At 42.5% G+C, this 20,598-nt stretch overlaps 1 protein-coding gene across 6 annotated transcripts in view; it reads right to left on the bottom strand.

The window, feature by feature from the left end:
- Positions 1 to 504: 504 nt before the first annotated feature.
- The window catches only part of TNRC6C (trinucleotide repeat containing adaptor 6C), a 149,049-nt gene continuing 128,955 nt past the window's right edge, over positions 505 to 20,598 (bottom strand). For all 6 annotated transcript variants that reach the window (XM_084838237.1, XM_084838235.1, XM_084838236.1 and 3 more), the window contains 4 exons: positions 16,988 to 17,182; positions 7,582 to 7,652; positions 5,846 to 5,985; positions 505 to 3,374 (listed from right to left, as the gene is read on the bottom strand). In XM_084838237.1, the coding sequence (XP_084694363.1) occupies positions 3,014 to 3,374; positions 5,846 to 5,985; positions 7,582 to 7,652; positions 16,988 to 17,182 (767 nt within the window). In that variant the 3' untranslated portion in view covers positions 505 to 3,013. The remainder of the gene's footprint in view (positions 3,375 to 5,845; positions 5,986 to 7,581; positions 7,653 to 16,987; positions 17,183 to 20,598) is intronic.

Here is a 20,598-nt window from a genome sequence, read left to right on the forward strand (position 1 = left end):
ATCCATTCCTATCTTAACATTTATGACAAAAGATTAAGAGGGTAGCTATTAAACACAAATAGCAAGAGTAGGCAAATGCAAGCAGCAACTCTACAATCTATAACTGGAATATAGAACATAAGTTAAAGTATACACGCATAGAGGGTGACGTTTTAATCGCTTCAGATGTTTGCTGGTTGCACATTTAACATGTAATGAATGTGGTAAGCCTTAAAAATGCCCTCCATAAAACTGTGATCAAAACCGGAGGTTATCTGTTAACAGTCATCTCTGTACACAAGAAAAATACACATGCCTTCTTTAACAGCCAAGAAAAACTGCAGTTTATTAAGTTTCAAAGAATCTTCGTACTCTTGAAAGCAACCTGTGGTGCATGTTTTTAACAATCACATTCTATGAGGAGAAATAACATTAAAAGCCACAAACTTTTTTTATCTTTTCATCTCAGAGTTACAGACATCTTGAATTCAAAATGAAAGGCAAGAAATTAAAAGAAAATCAACAGGTTTTTTTTTTTAAATGTCCATCCCCAATTTTAAATGATCGGGAGTTCTTTTTCTACAACTCATTACTAAACTTTAGCATGGAAAATTGTATTGACTATTTCAATCCGCACAGAGGCACATATGTATTTTATATATAAATATAATGTTTATGTTTGTGTGTGTATGTGTGTGTTAAGAGAGATATATATACACAATACATATGTAGAGTGCGTGTAATGAGAATGAGATGCAATCACTCTGAGAAAAGGGTATTCAGCTAAATACACTACGAAAACTTGAGAAAACACAAGTCTGGAACCCAATCTGTGCATAGTTCATGATCCTCTAGAAAACCAGCTTTTGTTGATTTGCAATCTTGCAGGACCCTTTTTAATTGGACAAAACCATTAAAAAGCTAATCTTTAACAAAACAAAACAAAACAAAATGTAATGCACAAGTTTCCTGATCCAAGCAGGCAGGGAGCACAATGTTCATATAATTTTTAAAAACATACTCAAAGGGTATGTTATTCCATTGTCTTTCTTCCTTTCAAAACAATCAAAAACATTGATCATTTTTAAACATAAAGCAATTTTTTTTAATATATAAAGCACTCTTCAAACATCTATTTCTTTTGAGTCCATTATTTGGTAAATATGTAACTGCTACACATTAGATTAGGTATTTTTCTTCTTCTCTTACTGTCTTTTTTATTTTTATTTTTTTCATTTTGTTTTTTAATAATATCTTCAGTGCTAGGAGTTGGGTTTAAAAAATACATGAAATGGTGTGGAGTTGCTCCTCGGGAAACCCGGCTTTCCTGAGACATCTTCCACCATGTGCAAGATAGTGATCACAATATTTTTCGCCACTCTTGACGAAGAGGAAAACAACAACAAAAAAGAGTACAAAGCAATGGCCAAAGAAAAGGATAAACAACAACAACAACAACGACAACAACAACAAACACTGTTCAATCCCAGAGCTCTGAAGTAGCATATCTTCATTCTGAAAATAGGTTTCTTTATGATGGAAGTCTATTTTTTTTCTTTTTTTCAATTCCTTTTTTTATTTTAAAGTTTGAAGGAGGAAAAAAAAGGTCTGTAAACAGGTGGGAGCTGAAACCGTAGGCTCCTCCAAAAGCAGTCAAAACCTATGTCCAAGTGCTTGTTTCCGTTCCGGCTTGCAGGGAACCATCCACTCTTTACAAGTATTTATGGCCACAGTTCAACAAGAGTTTTTTTTTCCTTTTTTTTAAACTTTATATTCCGAATGGGGAAAAAATGGTGCAATACTCCGGTAATTATTTCCTTGCATTAGTCCACAATAAAAAGCTGCTAAAGGTAGATATACATATTATTCTCCAGAGATACACACTGTAAGTTTTTAAAATGCGGTAAGAGTCCTTGAGTAAACATTTACACGTGAATTGTCGCCAGCCCCTCCTATCAGTTTTTTTTTCAATTTTGTTTTAAAAAACAAGTAGGATTAGCTACAAGAAGGGCTGTGGACACTCAGTGCAAAGTTAGAAGCTAATAACAATTAAACGTTTGACCAATGAGCAAATCAAAAGCATATACTGAGAAGGAAAAAAGAAAAAAAGTCACACAATTTGTTAAGTTGTACAACTGGCGCACACGCACACGTCCATACGCTCACACATCGATCCATCTTTTCCCCAATGCATACATATAAGAAAGAACTGAACAAAAAATATTCCTAGAGCCTGTTCATTTGTTTTCTGATGCCAACCTGGAAGTGTAATAATAGAAAGTGTTCACATTTTGTTATTGGCCTGCTGGATTCAAGTATAGTTGCATGTTTGATATGTTTGTTTTTTTAAAAAAACTTTTTACTATTTTGGGGGGGAATTAAAAAAAAAAGAACAATGACACAAAAAGTAATGAAACAAGTGTAATGTGCATAGGCAAGACCCATGGGAGCAGTGGACATGGATATTCCACCCCACCTCTCAATCCAAGTTGTACAGCTGAGGGGCATAAGATTTGTTCCCCATTGCTGCTGATGGGCTGGTCGGATGCCACCCCCTACTGATTACTGGATCCGCCTCTGGTAATGTGCATAATTATCACAGGCTCATTTTAAATAGGCTTTCTCACATCCCCCCGCAATCCCTCCCCCAGTCCCAAAGTTGATAAAATAACCCTTTCCAGCCCAAATTCTGAAAAGTGCCCTTCATGATAGAACTAGTCTAAGCAGCTTTTATACGTCTTTAAAAACACCATACAAACATAAAAACAAAATTAAAAAGCCATTGGAAAAAAACCCACATAAAACCTATCATTAGCACGTGACACTGACCAAAGGGAGCCCATACTGTTGCACTAACAGTTCACAAGGACTTCGGCAGAGTTTCATAGTTGATGTTGGACAGAGGTACTAAAAAAGGGCTGCCAGTCTGATCTATTAAAGCTGGATTCTTCGTGATGCCCTGGACTGGAAAGGGTTACCATTATTTTTTCTTTAGTGCTGATGATTGTTACTTCCATTTTGTTTCTCTGGTGTCCTAGATGGACTCCCCACTGAGAAGGTCACCTGGGAGCAGAGTATTCAAAGGCGTTGGGCTTCCGATCACCCTGCCGTCATCGGCGCTGGGCGGACCCCAAAGGCTGCTCGAGTACTGGGGTACCCCGCCCCAGAGCAGATCGCTGCTCCCTTTCCCACCGAGGCAGGGGGTGTTCCAGTGGCCTGCATCACTGCGCACCATTCCATGGGAGCTGCTTGTGGAGCCCAAGCGTGTCTGAGTGGTTCCAGTGTTGGACTGCCAACTGGAGGTGGGGGGCAGTGGCTGGCCTTGTGCTAAAAAACGGTTCACTTCCTCTTCTCCAGCAAACTCGGCCAAGATGGTAGTGTTCCCCAAAACGCACCTGAAAACAGAGGGAAAGACACAGGGATGCTTAAATGGAAATCACCGATGCACGCTCATCAGTCAGGTCAGAGAGGAAGGCTTTTCTAAGGCTATTTCCATATTCAGGAGTAATTAAATATCATGCTTGAATATCTAACAAACTAATACTTACTCTTTCTGTTTCAATTGCCTACATACTTCTCCAACTAACTGTCACCCAGTGGACAGAATGTTAGATTTAGATATGAGACATCAGGTCATGAAGCTCATTGCACCAAAAATATCTCCAGACGCATGTAGCATAAAGTAGGCATACATTTATTTTGCAGGATTTATTTTGACTCCAATACATAGGCTTCCATAAGTTCAGATTTTTTTTCCAAGAGCTGATTCGTTCAAGGGCAAAAAAAAGGGCAGGGGGAGATGCTGGACAGCAGAGAGGGTGATGGATACATTCAAAAGAATAGTTAGTTCTGTTTTGGCTATCTAGTCAAACATCAAAGACACAACTGGCTAATAAATAAACCTTCATTCCATGGCCTTTTGTTATACTTATGGCTGCTTGTTCAAATCCTAATACATTTAGACATTCTTGCACTTATACTACAAAAGAAGGAATCTGTTTTATCTTTGAGCAAGTGTTTTCATTCCTAAATCCTGTATAATAATATTCCACATGTCTGCAAGTATGTGTTTGTCCACCTTCTCCTCTTAAACTGCATTGCCAGTGTGGATGAGAGATATACCATGTGAAAGCTGAGAAGGAGGGAAAGGTATTGGGCAGTGTCTGAGAAACTCTGCAACTTTCCATCTGGAAGAGAATCTCCAAATTTCTCTCCCCATAAGGAACTGTATTGGGGAATAGCATTGCTTCCACCTGCTTTAGGAAGACATCGGTGCCTTTGTGATAACAGCAAAGATTAAGCCAATACCCACCCTCATTCATTCCTATTTACAGGCCTAGCAACCAAGACACCTCACACTAAGCAAAGGACAAGACTATCACAGTTAAAATTTAAATATATGGGCCTTTAGAGGTGAGTAATAACCAACACAACTTCTAAAAACATAATTTTGTGGCAGGGCAAAACTTGGAGAAGCAAATTTCTCCCCGAATCTTTGGGAGGCCGAGCGCCGACGCATTCGGCCCCCCGAAGTTGGTTGGGAAATTCTCCACCGGCCTCCCGCCCCCCCCCCCCCCGGGACGGGACTTACCTTTGGCGAATGTCCCTCTCCGTGGCGGATCTCGGCGGCGGTTCGGCGGCGGTTCGTCGCTGCCGCCGCCGCCATTGCAAAAAAAAAAAACTAAAGTAAAAAAAAACAACAACACCCATGATAGGCTACGTGACGATTTACGTAGCCTATCACGGCTAGATTTCCAAAGTCAGCCGTGATAGGCTATGTAAATCGTCACGTAGCCTATCACGGGTGACTTTGGGAAAGAAAAAAAAAAGCGCGTATGCAAATGGAGGCGCCCATGCTATTTGCGTTGCCCTTATTTTCGCCATAGTCTACGTAAATCTTTACGTAGACTAGACGTGCCAAAATAAGGAACGCAAATGGCAGCGCCCCATGGGCGCCGCCATTTGCATACGCGCTTTTTCCCCCCCCCAAAGTCACCCGTGATAGGCTACGTGACGATTTACGTAGCCTATCACGGCTGACTTTGGAAATCTAGCCGTGATAGGCTACGTAAATCGTCACGTAGCCTATCACGGGGTCTTTTTTTTTTTTTACTTTTTGTTTTGTGGCCGGGGAGACGGGGCGCTTCTCCTCAGCCTGAATTTCGGCCGGGCGAGGCGGGGCGCCTCCCCCCCCTTGCCTGAACTTCGGGGGGAAAAGCGAAGCGCCTCCCCCCCACCGCGAAGCCAAGCTGCGAAAAGGTAAGTGACTTTCGTACATCCCTAATTTATGCACCCATTTAGAGATGGTCCCATCTCTCTCTATATAACTGCAATCTAGTCAGCATCTTGCTAGTCATAATAACAGTCAACAGAGATCTCAATTAATTGTTTATTAACTCTTAATTACTACTTCTGGCTTTGCATAATGAAACAACACAGAAATGTCCAAAAGGTGGGGGATGATCTTCCACCACCTCTCTGCGCTCCCCCCCCCCCGAGCCAACATACTTTTAGGAATGCAGCATGAATGAGTGCAAACATTAAAAAGCCAAACTTAATTTTACTGGCTTTGAATAAAAGTTGCCGAGTTTTCTGGTCTGGTGAATGAGATGGAAAGGATATCTAAATCCTAAGCAAAAACGAATCTACCTCTTTATGGATCTGCCAGACATACTCTATGTCATTATAGACACACCCTATATTATAAAGGTGATTTTTCCCTTAATGCCCTGCTTCTCTGCATTTCATAGCTAATTTTTCATTATTCAGTTCTCCTATTTCTGCTCTTAGGCAATCATTATAGATCCAGCAAACTGAGGAGATAGCCCATAGCTGAACCACAGCAAATACTGAATAGATGGCATACATATGCAGAGACTTCTGGGCCTTTGCGGCTTCTTCCTTAGAACTGTATCGGACCACAGCATTCCCTTGAGTCAGGTTCAGATGGAATGTAATAAGAGGACCATGCTGCAAGCATAGAGTACGCAGTGTGGAGCCATCAATCTAGTTGGAAGAGGAGAAAAAAACATGATTTATTCTTTTTTTCCTGGTGCCTGTCATTATTGTCTTCATTAATGGTGGCAACCTTTTAACAAGGAAGTCAAAACAGTATTCTCAGAAAATACTTTAAAGGCTCATTGGATTTTGATTTACCTTCATGCAGGAACAGCATGCTCTGTCATGGCTGGTATGGCCAGCAGAATGGAGGGAGTGTATTACGTTTGATGTCAGCAGACATATGTTATAGGCATGATGAGGAACATCATGTTGTAGTGCATAGTTGTGGTGTCCACACTGTACCAAAAGTCTACTGGACTCACGCACATTCTCTCTGGAGATTTCATGTACTGGGGAATCCCACACCTGTTTCTTCCTCTCTCCAGGTTGTATCCAATATTAGTCCTACTTACAGCAGACCCACTGAAATTAATGAGACTTAAATTAGACTAACATTGGATACAACCCTCTGCTTGCTCCCATGGACAGCTACAATCAAGTTGTTTTTGTAAGCCTCTATACCAAGGATTTTGAGGGCATTTTATTAAGTCTGAAAGTTTGAACAGGTAGGATTATTTAATTACCTCATTAAACTGAAGAGAAATAACTAAAGACTTCTCTAAATAAACCAGACTTGTCTTAAGGTAAAGTATTTGACCTGGTTGCAAACACTACGTATCTCTGGAGTTAGGTCATTTGTTTTAGGTGATTTTCTGGAGTGAATTATATCTCTGTTTGTTACATGGCTTTGCTAGACATATCTCCACTAAACACTCATCATATTGTAATACTGTAATATTCAAGCAGCTAACCTTTCATTAGTTAGGGTAGATTCACATGTTCATCTCGCCACACTTGTCTGCAGTTTCTCCTGGCAGCCCCCACCAATCATACAAGGTGTAACACCTGAAGAGGAAACTCACGCATCTCCCCTATGGGCAGGTGAGTGAAGTGTGCCCACTTTTGGAGGCCAGGCATTTCATTACAAGAGAGAACTGTGACTTTCCTCCTCAGATGTCATAATACTGAAAAGTGAATGTGTGAGTGTGTCGTGCACCTGCTCTTGCTGCTTCCGTATACTACCCAAAGCCATGGGGCGGGGGCTTTCTGTAACATGCATACCGCTAAAAGGCAGTCTTGTGGTTTGGACACTGTGTCTGAGCATGTGTATCCAGCCTTGAACTCTCTTACACACTAGTTGGCTGATGGCTTCACCCCTTTTGAGATAAAAAAGGTCATTGTTCAAGACAGTTTGTGTTCATTGCTGCCTATGCCATGTGATTTATGCTAAAAGGATTCAACCAAAAAGTAAACAGATTAGGAGATATTTCCTATTACATCAGGACTGCATAAGAATATAGCATCTCCAAGAATGAGGGCTTGAATCTAATTCTAGATGCTAGACTGCTTGCTGCACCAGCAAGTAAGTGCTTACAATGGGATGCTCCAATGGCTGTGCTAGTGTAGTGTCATAAAACGTGTTGAGAGCTGCAGGCAGACACACACCAGATGGTCCTAGAAGCAGGGAGCCAGGTGTTCTCTCCCTGATAACCCAGGCGGACCACAGCTCTTTGCGCGATTTGAACAATACCCTTTGCTTACCTGGGGTGTGAGGTTACGGAGGACCAGCCAGCTACTTGTTCTTCCTGAGCTGTCAGTACTCCAGGCTGAGCCTATACCACAAAGAAGGGAAAGATTAGGGAGAGCTCACCCCAACCGACTGAACAAAGACTGTATAACAAGCAAGACACAAACATAAGTAATACAGCTGTTACAGGGATTTCTAAGAAGAATGTTTGTCGAAATTGTTTCTCAATCAATTGATCTAACAAACTCGTGCTAGTCTTTCTTCCTTGGTAGCTGCTCTGAAAGTGTACTGGAAAACAGATACCAAAAACACTCTCATGGATCTGATGAAGTGGACTCTAGTCCACGGTAGACAGAAATGGTAGTCAACCAGTGGCCTTTTCTATTACTATTTTTGAAACTGTTCACAATCAGTCTGTTTCTCACCTCCCAGCTGAGCAGAGCAGAGCAGAGCAGAGCAAGCTGCTCCAGCTGGTCCAGGGACTACAGAACCAAGCAAGCTCCCCGAGAGCGAGCGACCAGAGTGAGCGGACAGGGGGCGCAAACAGGAGTTGGCCAGGGGAGTTCAGCAGGGGAGGTCAAGGGGGAGGCCCATAACATTTTTTTTCATTTTTTTCATTTTATTTTTTAACTAACTCTTTTTCCATTTATTTGTCTTGTAACACACACTTCCACACAAGTGGGACTCTGCTTTTAACCTCTACTGAGGAGAGGAGCAGGCACAGGCTAGTCTAGAACAATCACAAAGCTAGACACAAAAAGGGAAAAGAGGCTATGGAAGGACAAGACTCTCCAGTGGTGGTGACCTGCAAGGTGTGTGCAATGTTTGTTTTCTTGCCTGAGAACAACATGGCCTACACCTGCAACAAGTGCAAGTTGATCGTGCTGCTGGAGGAAAAAGTAAGTGGACTGGAGCGGCGACTGTCGACGCTCCGGGGAATAAGAGAACACGAAGAGTTCTTGGACAGAACGGGGGAACTACAGCAGCAAAGGGAAGACCAGAAGCTTGAAGAGCAACAGCAAGATGAGGCAGTGGGAAATGCTGAGGTGAAGAAAAATGGAGTAGAGGATACTCCTTGGAAAAGGGTGACAGTTAGGAGAAGAAGAACTAGACGCCACTCTGCACCAGTGGAAGCAGTGGAGCTGTGGAACCAATTCCAGGTACTTGCGGATGAGACTGGAGGACAGCCTGCAGAGGAAGAATCACAGGGGAACCTACATGAGAGTGAGCAAGAGGCTGAAGGTCAGTCAAACAGAGGCGATGAAACCCAGGCCTACAACAACAAGAAGAGAAGAGTGGTAGTAGTGGGAGACTCCTTGCTGCGTGGGATCGAGACCCAAGTATGTCGCAAAGACCCGTGGACTCGCCAGGTATGTTGTCTCCCGGGAGGACGGATTAGAGACGTGACTGAAAGGTTGCCTGCACTCATAAAGCCCACTGACAGGTATCCCTTTCTTCTCATCCATGTGGGAGCAAATGATACCGCCAAGCAGAGCTACGAAGAAATCACATCAGACTTTGAAGTTTTGGGAAGGAAACTCAAGAACTTTGGGGCCCAGATAGTTTTCTCATCCATCCTTCCAGTAGTTAGAAGAGGGATAGAAAGGGAACGAAAAATACTCCGGGTGAATGACTGGCTACAAAGGTGGTGCCGACGAGAGAGATTTGGATTCTGGGACCATGGGCTATACTTCCTGGAAGATGGGCTGTTGGCAAGGGACGGGTTGTGCCTCACAAAGGATGGGAAGAATGTGTTTGGCCACAGCATGAAGAACTTCATCAGGAGGGCTTTAAACTGAATCCTACGGGGAAGGGAGATGTAATGTTTGGGGTAACAATGGACCTAGGCGCATGCACTGCAATGGAGAGAACACCTCTGATAGCGCCCAATAATAGTCTATAGACATATGTAGGAAGAAAGCCAGACTATGAAGCACATGGTCTTCGATGTCTATATACTAATGCCCAGAGTATGGGAAACAAACAGAATGAACTTGAACTCTTAATACAGGAGGGAAATGACTTGATAGGTATAACTGAGACTTGGTGGGATGACTTTCATGACTGGAATACAGCAATTGAAGGATATAACTTGTTCAAAAAGAACAGGAGGAACAGAAAGGGAGGTGGGGTTGCACTGTATGTGAAAAAATACATATCTCTGCACAGAAATACAGGAGGATGAGCTTGGTAGCCCCATCGAGAGCATCTGGATCAAAATAAATGGAGCAAAGAATAAAAGGAACCTGGTGGTCGGAGTCTACTACCGGCCACCCAACCAAGGAGAAGATGAGGATGAAACTTTTGAAAAGCAAATAGCCAATGTTTTAAGGAAGCATGATGTCGTAGTAATGGGGGACTTCAATTTCCCCGATATTTGTTGGGAGACAAATTCTGCAAAACATGGCACCTCCAGGAAATTCCTGACTTGTGTGGCGGATAACTTCCTCCTACAGAAAGTAGAGGAAGGAACTAGAGGATTGGCTATCTTTGACTTGATCCTAACCAACAGAGATGACTTAGTGGATAAAGTAGCAGTTACAGGAACTCTGGGGGAAAGCGACCATGTTGCACTTGAGTTCTTGGTTCTAAGGGAAGCAAAAGCCGAGTGTAGTCAAACGTGTACCCTGGATTTTAGGAAAGCTGATTTTAATAAACTCAGAACAATGATCAGTAAGGTCCCATGGCAAGCGACGCTAACGAGAAAAGGAGTCCAAGATGGGTGGGAGCTTTTAAAAAAGGAAATTCTCAAGGCACAATCACAAACGATTCCAACAAGAAGAAAAGGTGGAAGACAACAGAAGAAGCCAGTGTGGCTTCACAAAAAGCTTAGGGATGACCTGAAAACAAAAAAGGACACATATAGGAAGTGGAAGGAAGGCCAAGTAACAAAGGAAGAGTACAAGCGGGTAGCACAGAATTGCAGGGATGGCGTCAGGAAGGCTAAAGCTGAGAACGAGGTGAGGTTAGCGAGGGATGCTAAAAACAACAAAAAGGCTTTCTTCAGCTACGTGCATAGTAAAAGGCAGAGGAAAGAAATGGTGGTTCAGCTATTACATGAGGATGGCAAAATAATAAGAGATAACAAAGAAAAGGCAGAGGTGCTCAATTCCTACTTTGGCTCAGTCTTCTCCCAAAAGAGGGTCTATGAAGGCTGAAGGGGCAGGATTGCAGCTTGAGATCGATAGGCATATGGTCAAGGAACACCTAATTACTTTGAATGAGTTCAGATCTCCAGGGCCAGATGAACTGCATCCTAGAGTAATAAAGGAACTGGCAGAAGAACTCTCAGAACCACTGTCTATTCTCTTGGAGAAATCATGGAGGACGGGGGAAGTGCCAGATGACTGGAGGAGGGCTAATGTTGTCCCTATCTTCAAAAAGGGTAAAAAGGAGGAACCTGGGAACTACAGACCAGTCAGTCTGACATCAATCCCTGGGAAAATTCTGGAGCAGATTAGAAAGCAATCCATCTGGAAGCACCTTGAAAACAATGCCATGATTACTTGAAGCCAACATGGATTTGTCAAAAACAAGTCCTGCCAGACAGATCTGATCTCATTTTTTGATCGAGTAACCTCCCTTGTGGACTGTGGGAAAGCTGTAGACATCATATACCTCGACTTCAGCAAAGCTTTTGACAAAGTGCCCCATGATATCCTGATAAGCAAACTAGCTCAAAGTGGGTTAGATGAAACAACGATCTGGTGGATCCACAGTTGGCTACAGAATCGGACTCAAAGAGTGCTTATCAATGGGACCTTCTCAAACTGGGGAGAGGTAACGAGTGGGGTACCGCAGGGCTCAGTCCTGGGCCCAGTGCTCTTCAACATTTTTATGAATAACTTGGAGGAGGAGGTGCAGGGAATGCTGATCAGATTTGCAGATGACACAAAATTGGGCGGGATAGCTAATACTTTGGAAGACAGAAACAAAATTCAAAGTGATCTGGATAGACTGGAGCGCTGGGCAGAAAACAACAGAATGACATTTAATAGGGATAAATGCCAAGTTCTGCACCTAGGAAAAAGAAATCAAATGCACAGTTACAAGATGGGGGATACGTGGCTCAACAACACTACAAGCGAGAAAGATCTTGGAATTGTTGTCGATCACAAGCTGAATATGAGCCAACAATGTGATGTGGCTGCAAAAAAGGCAAATGCTATTTTGGGCTGCATTAATAGAAGCATAGCTTCCAAATCCCAGGAAGTACTAGTTCCCCTCTACTCAGCACTGGTTAGGCCTCATCTGGAGTACTGTGTCCAGTTCTGGGCACCACACTTTAAGAAGGATGCAGACAAGTTGGAGAGGGTTCAGAGGAGGTCAACAAAGATGATCAGAGGACTGGAAACAAAGCCCTATGAAGAGAGACTGAAAGAATTGGGCATGTATAGCCTTGAGAAGAGAAGACTGAGGGGAGATATGATAGCGCTCTTCAAGTACTTGAAAGGTTGTCACAGAGAGGAAGGCCAGGATCTCTTCTCCATCATCCCAGAATGCAGGACACGGAATAATGGGTTCAAGTTACAGGAAGCCAGATTCCGGCTGAACATCAGGACAAACTTCCTGACTGTCAGAGCAATATGACAATGGAACCAATTCCCTAGGGAGGTGGTGGGCTCTCCCACACTGGAGGCATTCAAGACGAGGCTGGACAGCCATCTGTCAGGGATGCTCTGACTTGGATTCCTGCGTTGAGCAGGGGGTTGGACTTGATTGCCTTGTGGGCCCCTTCCAACCCTACTTTTCTATGATTCTATGGGTTCCCCCACCCCTCACTCCCAAATTTGTTTTACAAAATGACCAGATCATGGTTTTGAAGACTAAGTTCAAAGTTGGAACACTCATAAGGAAAATCCAAAAGGACTGCTCATTTGCTGTTTCCAGAACACATAATTTTGAGATAGGCTGAATTAAGGCCATGAGGAGTCTTGCTTATCCTAGCGGAATAGTCTCTTTAAGTAAATTGCTGGGGATGTGTTTCAGAGAGCAGAATGCCATGTAAGGCACAGAGTGAATCAAATGGATCAAATACATGTCTCTCAGCTGTGATCCAGAGATGCCACACATGTGGCTTTTATGCTATTGTTGTTGTTCAGTCGTGTCCGACTCTTCATGACCCCATGGACCATAGCACGCCAGGCTTTCCTGTCCTGCGCACTCTCCCGGAGTGTGCTCAGGTTCATATTCATTGCATCGGTAATGCTATCTAGCCATCTCATCCTCTGCCGTCCTCTTCTCCTTTTGCCCTCAGTCTTTCCCAGCATCAGGGTCTTTTCCAGAGAGTTTTCTCTTCGCATTAGGTGGCCAAAATATTTGAGCTTCAGTATCTGTCCTTCCAATGAGCACTCAGGGTTGATTTCCTTTAGGATTGACTGATTTGACCTCCTTGCAGTCCAGGGGACTCGTAAGAGTCTTCTCCAGCACCACAGTTCAAAAGCATCAATTCTTCGGCGCTCAGCCTTCCTTATAGTCCAGCTCTCACAGCCATACATTACTACTGGGAAAACCATAGCTTTGATTAGACGGACCTTTGTTGGCAAGGTGATGTCTCTGCTTCTTACTATGCTGTCTAGGTTTGCCATAGCTTTCCTCCCAAGGAGCAAGCGTCTTTTAATTTCATGGCTACAGTCACCGTCTGCGGTGATCTTGGAGCCCAAGAAAGTAAAATCTGTCACGACTTCCATTTCTTCCCCTTCTATATGCCAGGAAGTGATGGGGCCAGATGCCATGATCTTCATTTTTTTAATGTCGAGTTTCAAACCAGCTTTTGCACTCTCCTCTTTCACCCTCAACAAGAGGCTCTTTAGATCCTCTTCGCTTTCTGCCATTAGGGTGGTATCGTCTAGAGTAGGCAAATCAAGTGTGGATTTCCAGCTCTTTATCCCACCCCACGGGCAGCATTATACTCTCACTTTTTGTGTTATACTGTTCCACAAATTAAAAGTCTTACTAGAAGGCCGAATGAACAATTCCATTTTCAGCATTTGCTTGATTCTATAAGGATGAACTGCACTGCTTTGACATTTACATGGCAGCATTTACAAAAAGTCACATGATTTCTGAAGTAAAGTGGGTTACTATACTCAAGCTGCAGTTGGAATCCTTGTTACTTGTCCACCAGGTGGAGCTCATAAAAAACGAAAGATAACTGTATATTTTAAAAATGGGTGATCAGAGCACTTCAGCTCCACACATATTGGTAAAACAATAAATATTGTGACATTCATTTTTTCAAGGAGACACTGAATTTAAATGAAGAAGCCCATCCGGAATAGTCTATCATATGCAAAATGACAGCAGCCAAAAAAATAGATAATAAAGCCTGGATGTTACATGTACTTGGGAATAAAGTTAAGGACAGGGAAAAACTGGTCTTTTAGCTTTTACAGCTGTTAGGACAAAAGCATTCCCCAGATATACATTCTCCCTGCATGATGGGACATTAAGTACTAATTTACATAACTTATTTAGAAATCTTTGGGAGTGTATGGGATCAGTGGAATAATTTTTATTAGCACAGTGTAAAACAGCAACAAAAAACCACATTTACCAGTCCTGCTCTGCTAAAGCTATGCTCCAAGATGTACTCAGCACCACCACTCCCTTCCCCTCAGTTTCCTGGCTGGCTGCTCATCTCAATCACAGCCTGCTCGAATCTCCAAAATCTTCCAGTGCAATTTTTATTCCTCCTCTCCAGTCTTTAAGCCTAACTCCTCACTGAGCTCACTTCTTTCTGATCTTCGCACATATCCTGCAACTGCTCCTTTAGGTGCATTTTACCTGGGAACTTCTCTTGCTCCCAATTTGGTGTTTAGCACCAAACTGGAAGTATATGAAAAATTAATTCCCCAAAGAGGTGATGTGATGAGAAATATAACTTGGCTTGTACAGATAAGACAGTGTATGCTCCCTCCATTTTTATCCTTGTCAGCCTATAGACAGAGACATGGGAAGTGGGATCAGCACTCAAGATGTGTAGCTTCTGGGGATTCAATGCACACCTTTAGGCTGTGTCCTGATAGCCACTTCCATTGTGATAGTAGTACTTAAGAGGAAAAGGAGGCACTGACTAGTCCATCGGTTTCATCTATATGATGCGTTATCCCTGCCTCCACTTCCTTCCACTATTGATTCAAATCTTAGGATTGTAATTCAGGGCAAGGACTAATCTTCTTGTCTTCTGTAAAGCACCATGCACACTGATGGTATAATAATCATAATAATAATATGCTGCTCTACAGTAAGCTGACTGATCATTCCAATCCATTCTGTACTTGAAGTAATAGGCACTGGGATCAATACAGTTCCCATTAGGATTGCGCAGAATAATTAGTAGCAAAACAGCAGCCAAATAGGTGCTGATCATTCACACAAAAATGATGATCCGAAATCCTTCTGTTTCTATTTTTTCATGAATTCCAGAAGCTCAGGGTAGTTAATTCCCACCTGCAGCACAAACAACTCTATACTCTGTCTTTAATTGCACACCCCTTCCTGACAGTATACCTTAAGATTTGAAGAGGACCCCCTTGTAGCTGCTTATACTTTAAGGGGTAACTGTATTTGGAAAATTTTGCTTAGAATATACAGGATTTTCTCTACAAAGAAAAGGGCTAGAAACCTGAGGGAAAGGCCAGTATTTTGTTGGACCAATTACCCCTTTCAGCTACTTGTAGTGACCTGGCAAATGGCTATCTTCATATATACTACTAGTGAATTCAATTCTCTGAAAGCTGGTCTTTACGTAGCCAAAATGGCACCATCCATGCACAAGAGGGAGTTATCAGCAGGCTTGAGGGAACCCCAAGGTTTGCAGAAGTACAAAACAAGTTAGGAAAAATAAAGCAGAGGAACCCCACCCCAACAGTCCAATGAGGACTAAGCACTGTCAGTGGCTATGGAATACTGACTGACTGTTGACAGGAAGGGGGAAAAAAGGAAAATCAGGTGGCAGAGTGGAATGGAGTATAAAGGAAGGCAACATGGCTGATTGGCAGGAACTCCAAACAGGAGTACTCCACAGAGCTTTCTTTGTTGTTGTTAAGATCCCACTTGTTTTCTTTTCTGACACTGTACTCCTAGGCATATCTACTTAGAAGGAAGTCCCACTAAGTTCAGTGAGACTTACTCCCATGTAAGTCTCTATAGCAGGGGTGGGCTACCTTTTTGCCCCTGAGAGCTGCATGTGGTGGTAGATAGTGGGTCCGGGGCCACATACCAGCAGCGGACATGGATAAAGGCAGCTGTGGGTAGGGCCTGGGTTCCGCCGCTCCTACACACAAACACACACATAGCTTCCCGCACTCAAAGCCTCACACAGACACACACTCCACCCCTCCCTGACTGTGTCTGTCGGTCTCCCTTTCACACACACAGACTTCCCCCTTACCTCTCCCCACAGGGGGATCTTCATCAGGATCTTGGGAGAGCTGAGGATTAAACCTAGCCTCACGTCCTCCTGGGACTTCCCTTCCCTGGTTTTCCCCTCCCAACTCAGAGAAAACAGGTGGCTGCTCTAGCCCAACGTACTCCATGGTTTCTCTCTCAAGAATAAGATCCCTGAGGGAGAAACCAGAGAGAGATAGAGCATCTTTTGCCACTCTAGCTTGCTATATTCCATGGTTTCTCTCTCAAGAACTATTCTGTGGTTTCTCTCTCAACAATAACATTACTGAGAGCAAAATCATGGAGTACAGCGGGCTAAAGCAGCAGCAGGTGCTGTAGCCCTCCATACTCAGTGGCTTTCCTCTTAAGAATGTTATGAACAGTAAAGTATTGCAATGTTATTTTTGAGAGAGAAACCTCAACAGTAAAATGGGCTAGAGTGGTCAAAGGCTCTGGTTTTAGGCTCCAGAAGTACAGAGACAACGGTGCGGGGGGGGGGGGGGCGGGCTGCCCACATGTGCTCTATAGGATTGCAGCCTGAAGTAGCTAATTTGTTGTTGTTCAGTCGTTAAGTCGAGTCCGACTCTTCGTGAACCCATGGACCATAGCACGCCAGGCCTTCCTGTCTTCCGCTCTCTCCCGGAGTGTGTTCAAGTTCATATTCATTGCATCGGTGATGCTATCTAGCCATCTCATCCTCTGCCGTCCCCTTCTCCTTTTGCCTTCAATCTTTCCCAGCGAAGTAGCTAATACAGAACCCCAAATAGCACACAGAAATGCGCCTGCTACACAGTAATTTACTCAGAAAAGGAATTATTTTTTGAAGTGAATTGTCATGACTGACTGATTGAATGAATTCTCCAGCATAGGAGTAATCCTGCAAATTGATGCATTCTGCTGAACCTCTGAGCCCTGAACATTTTCTATATAAAAAGGGTTGAACACAAAAAGAAGAGATACGAACAGCAAAGTGTGGCACTGCAAAACAAATAAATACACAAACAAAAAAAACATGAGAGTCAGGAGTACCAGAGGAGTAAGAGCTGGTCCAACCCAGTGGGCTGGCACCCCAGGTAGACGATGGCTTGGTGTTTGTTAAGCCTGGAGGTGGTCTTGTAGGAGCAGTAGTGTTTCTGGGTACCTTCCACAGTTCATGGGACAAAGAGGCTTGTGTGTGAGAAATTGGGCCAGAAGACCATGTTGACTTGATGTCTGACAATTTACCTGCAACAGAGAAATGCAATTCATGTATTTGTTAGAATGTCGTATAAAGGCAATGTGTGATATCCAGGGTTCTGCTTTCATCTTTACGCCAACATAATAAGCACTGTATATTCCTTAGCAAACACTGATAATCACGTTGCAGAACATTACTGACAGAGTTTCGCTGTAGTTCTCCTTATGGTGCTAGTGTCATTAATCCACTAACTTTCAAGATCTCAGAATTGTTCTTCATGGTTTGGACAAAAATCCCATTAGAAAAGACTTCTAAGATAAGACATTAAGATCCTGCCTTCACAATAAAACTTGCTATTTACAAGTTTCAAATGACTTAACAAACAACATTTTTTTGCTTCCAAAACCAAAGTTGCTCTTCTTCATGAACAACACAGAAAGTAGATCCGGACCTGTCGGTAGATCTCTGGGTGATGTGCAGTAGATGGGCAAGGGTCTCCAACTCCCAATTGTTTCACTACAACAATTTTTAAGTCTAAATTAGACTGTTAGAATCCATGATCTGTAGTAACACGGATGTAGATTTGTATTTGTGTAGCTCGCTGCAGTGTATGACCCATCATGGGGTGCAGTAGATAATTGGCTCTGCTGCCCGCATTACTATTTTTCATCTGGCTCCAGCTGGTGGACCTCTGGATTCTAGTATTCGGCTATTGGGCGGTATAGAAATGAAATAAAATGAAATAAACAAACAAACAAACAGTAAAAAACCAAGTAGATCCTGCTGGCCTGAAGTCTGCCCTTCCCTGAACTACAGGGGCTGCCATAAGTTTTTTGAGGGTATGATGGAGGATAGGTGGATCTAGATCTAGGTGATCTGCTGGTAAGTCCCCTTGCTACTATCACCAAATTTCACTCTTTCTCTTCCTCCTCCTACAGTCAGGAGAACTGAGCTTTTAACATGGAAAGTTATTCCCCATCAATTGCCCTGGATGCTCTCCAAATGTTTCTAGATAGCCAGGAAACAAAAAGAGACAACATCAGGCCATTGCCCAACAATTTGTTAACAATTCCCTTTCCAGTGGATGCTATGATTTCTTTCTTATTGCATCCGATGGGTGCTGTTATTTCTTTCTTATTGGTATGTTTTTATTTGGTGAGTTTTGGGTATTTTAATTATATGTTAGGTTTTTTTAATCTATATTTTACTTTTAGTGGCCTTGAGCACTGTTTTTATTGGAAGATGGGATATAGATGTAATAAATAAATAAAGTATGTGAGGAGAGGATGGGAAAAAGGGAATGAAGGGGAGCATGCAAGAGGGGAGGGAGACAGATGAAAAGCAGGGTTCTTCCTTTGCCCTTCCACTTATACCTTCAGGCACCATGGAGGAGGGAAAGACGACTCTCTCACTTCTGAGCTGGCAACTGGGAGGTCAGGTCACACCCCTCTGAGAGCCAGGCTAAAAGTTACCAACCATGCCTTAGGTTCAATAATAAGCTGTTTCCAGATGTTACAGAAAGAGCAGGATCCCCTATACTAATTTGAAAAGCCTCCACAAGAAGGGCCCCTCATGGCACAACATTTATTACTGTAATCACACATCCCTTTCTGTCTCTTTTTTTTACTCATCACTGCCACACATCTATTAAGCAATTTTAATTTTCTGGCCAACTGGTCATTCTAAAGTTAAACATTTTAAAATGGATTAAAACTAAGAAATGAGCTGCACTTGGATGTCAGTTGCATCAGTAAGAAAAATACAACGTAATATCCCATCCTTCAAATATTTCCACAGTGGAGAAAGGCAGCTGGTTCACACACGGGCTAAGGCTACCATCGTAAATGCACTTAGTAACCTGTAAGCCCTGAACATTGGCTTGTGCTGTAAGCATGTTGGTTAAACACACAGCAGGGTCCCAGTGTGAACCTCTGTCTTGTGTGCCCTTCCCCACCATGTATTTAACTTTTAATGAAAACCAGTGCTCAGTCCTTATGTTCTCTATAAACTACACAGCTGTGGCATGTGTGAACTGGTCCGATGTCAAGATACAAAGCTGTTTCTCCCAAATGTTTCAACAAGATGAACTTCAAAGATAAAAATGGTAAGAACTGCAAAATTGGTCTCAAGGAACATTTAAGCCTGGTTTTAATTACTATACTTTTTATTATTTTTAAATCAGCCTTTTAAAAACAGTTTAGGCATTATGCTACTGATTCTCACACAGTCAATGCACATAAGAAAAAGTAAAACAGAAGAAGAAAAGCCACACAAACGAGAAGTGCATAGCAGCTAAAATGAAAGATAGCAAATGGTTATTTTTATCTCCTTTTAAAGAATTGTTGAAAAGAGCCCATGTGCTGTTTAAAACTATATACTTTACAACTTTACTGCTTAACCTAAAAAGCTGGAGACTTAACTGGTATGTTAATTGCCAACAACAGCCCATACCAAACAAAAAAGTATACTGAATTACTTTGAATGCTACTCTGTCCATTTCAGGAGTTAGCAAGAGGTGTATTCATAATATGTTCAGCACCCCAGTAGTAAGGAGTGAAAGCCTTTGATGCTAAAGTAGGCTTAGAAGATAAGTTTCCAAAACTACCAAGGTCATTTGCATGTGTGCAGCCCTGTGCTCTTGTAGTCATGCTTTTGGACTCTGTCCTGCATCTCTTCCCCCACTCAATTTGCAAAAACAGCTGGGGGTGGATGGGTGGGAAATCTGAAATAGATTAAAATATCCCAGTTGTGCATGTGAGTTTGGTACACATGCTTCCTGGGATTGCAGGCAGTGTGGGCTAACAAAACAAACAAGTGAATGAATGAAAAAAAAAGCTGAGATTTCACTATATTTTTCTTATTTTAGCTTTAACTGAATTTCAGCTTGAACAAAATTAAGAAACTCACTGTTACTGTTATTATTGATTAGACTATCTGAGTCTACAGCCATCCTTGATGGTGGGTTACATATCGTTTGCATCAGGAGGGCTAACAACGGCAAGAAATGTGACTCAGAGGAGGAAAAAGAAATGTTCATAATATTTTAAGATTTAAGATGCAATAAAAAAATTACAGATCCATGTGTTGCTCAGTTGCTATCTGTGGCAAAGGAGTCACACATTCCTTTCCATTTTCAGCAGTGGGAAACTCAATACCCTCACAGTCCTCAGTCAAGAGACCAAAATAAAACAGTATCATGACAACATATTAACATTTTGATTATGGCTCTTACAAATTAAGGATTTGTTAGATGTTAACTGCCTTGCTTTTAACTGATCAACCAATTAAAATGCATCTTATACAAGACTGATGGTATTCTGGGTGATTAACAGACATTATGTTTTAGTTTGATCCTAGTTAGGTGAAGCCTGGTTCTATCCTGGAGCACAGGGTGAAGTTCCCTACCTCAGGGGGCAGATTAGCTGGGAGTGGCAAAAGCAGCCAGCATCTATTCTCTCTGTGA

Source organism: Heloderma suspectum, chromosome 2, assembly GCF_057233095.1.
Source record: "Heloderma suspectum isolate Gila_16-S chromosome 2, 16-S_ref, whole genome shotgun sequence".
Classification (NCBI taxonomy): domain Eukaryota; kingdom Metazoa; phylum Chordata; class Lepidosauria; order Squamata; family Helodermatidae; genus Heloderma; species Heloderma suspectum.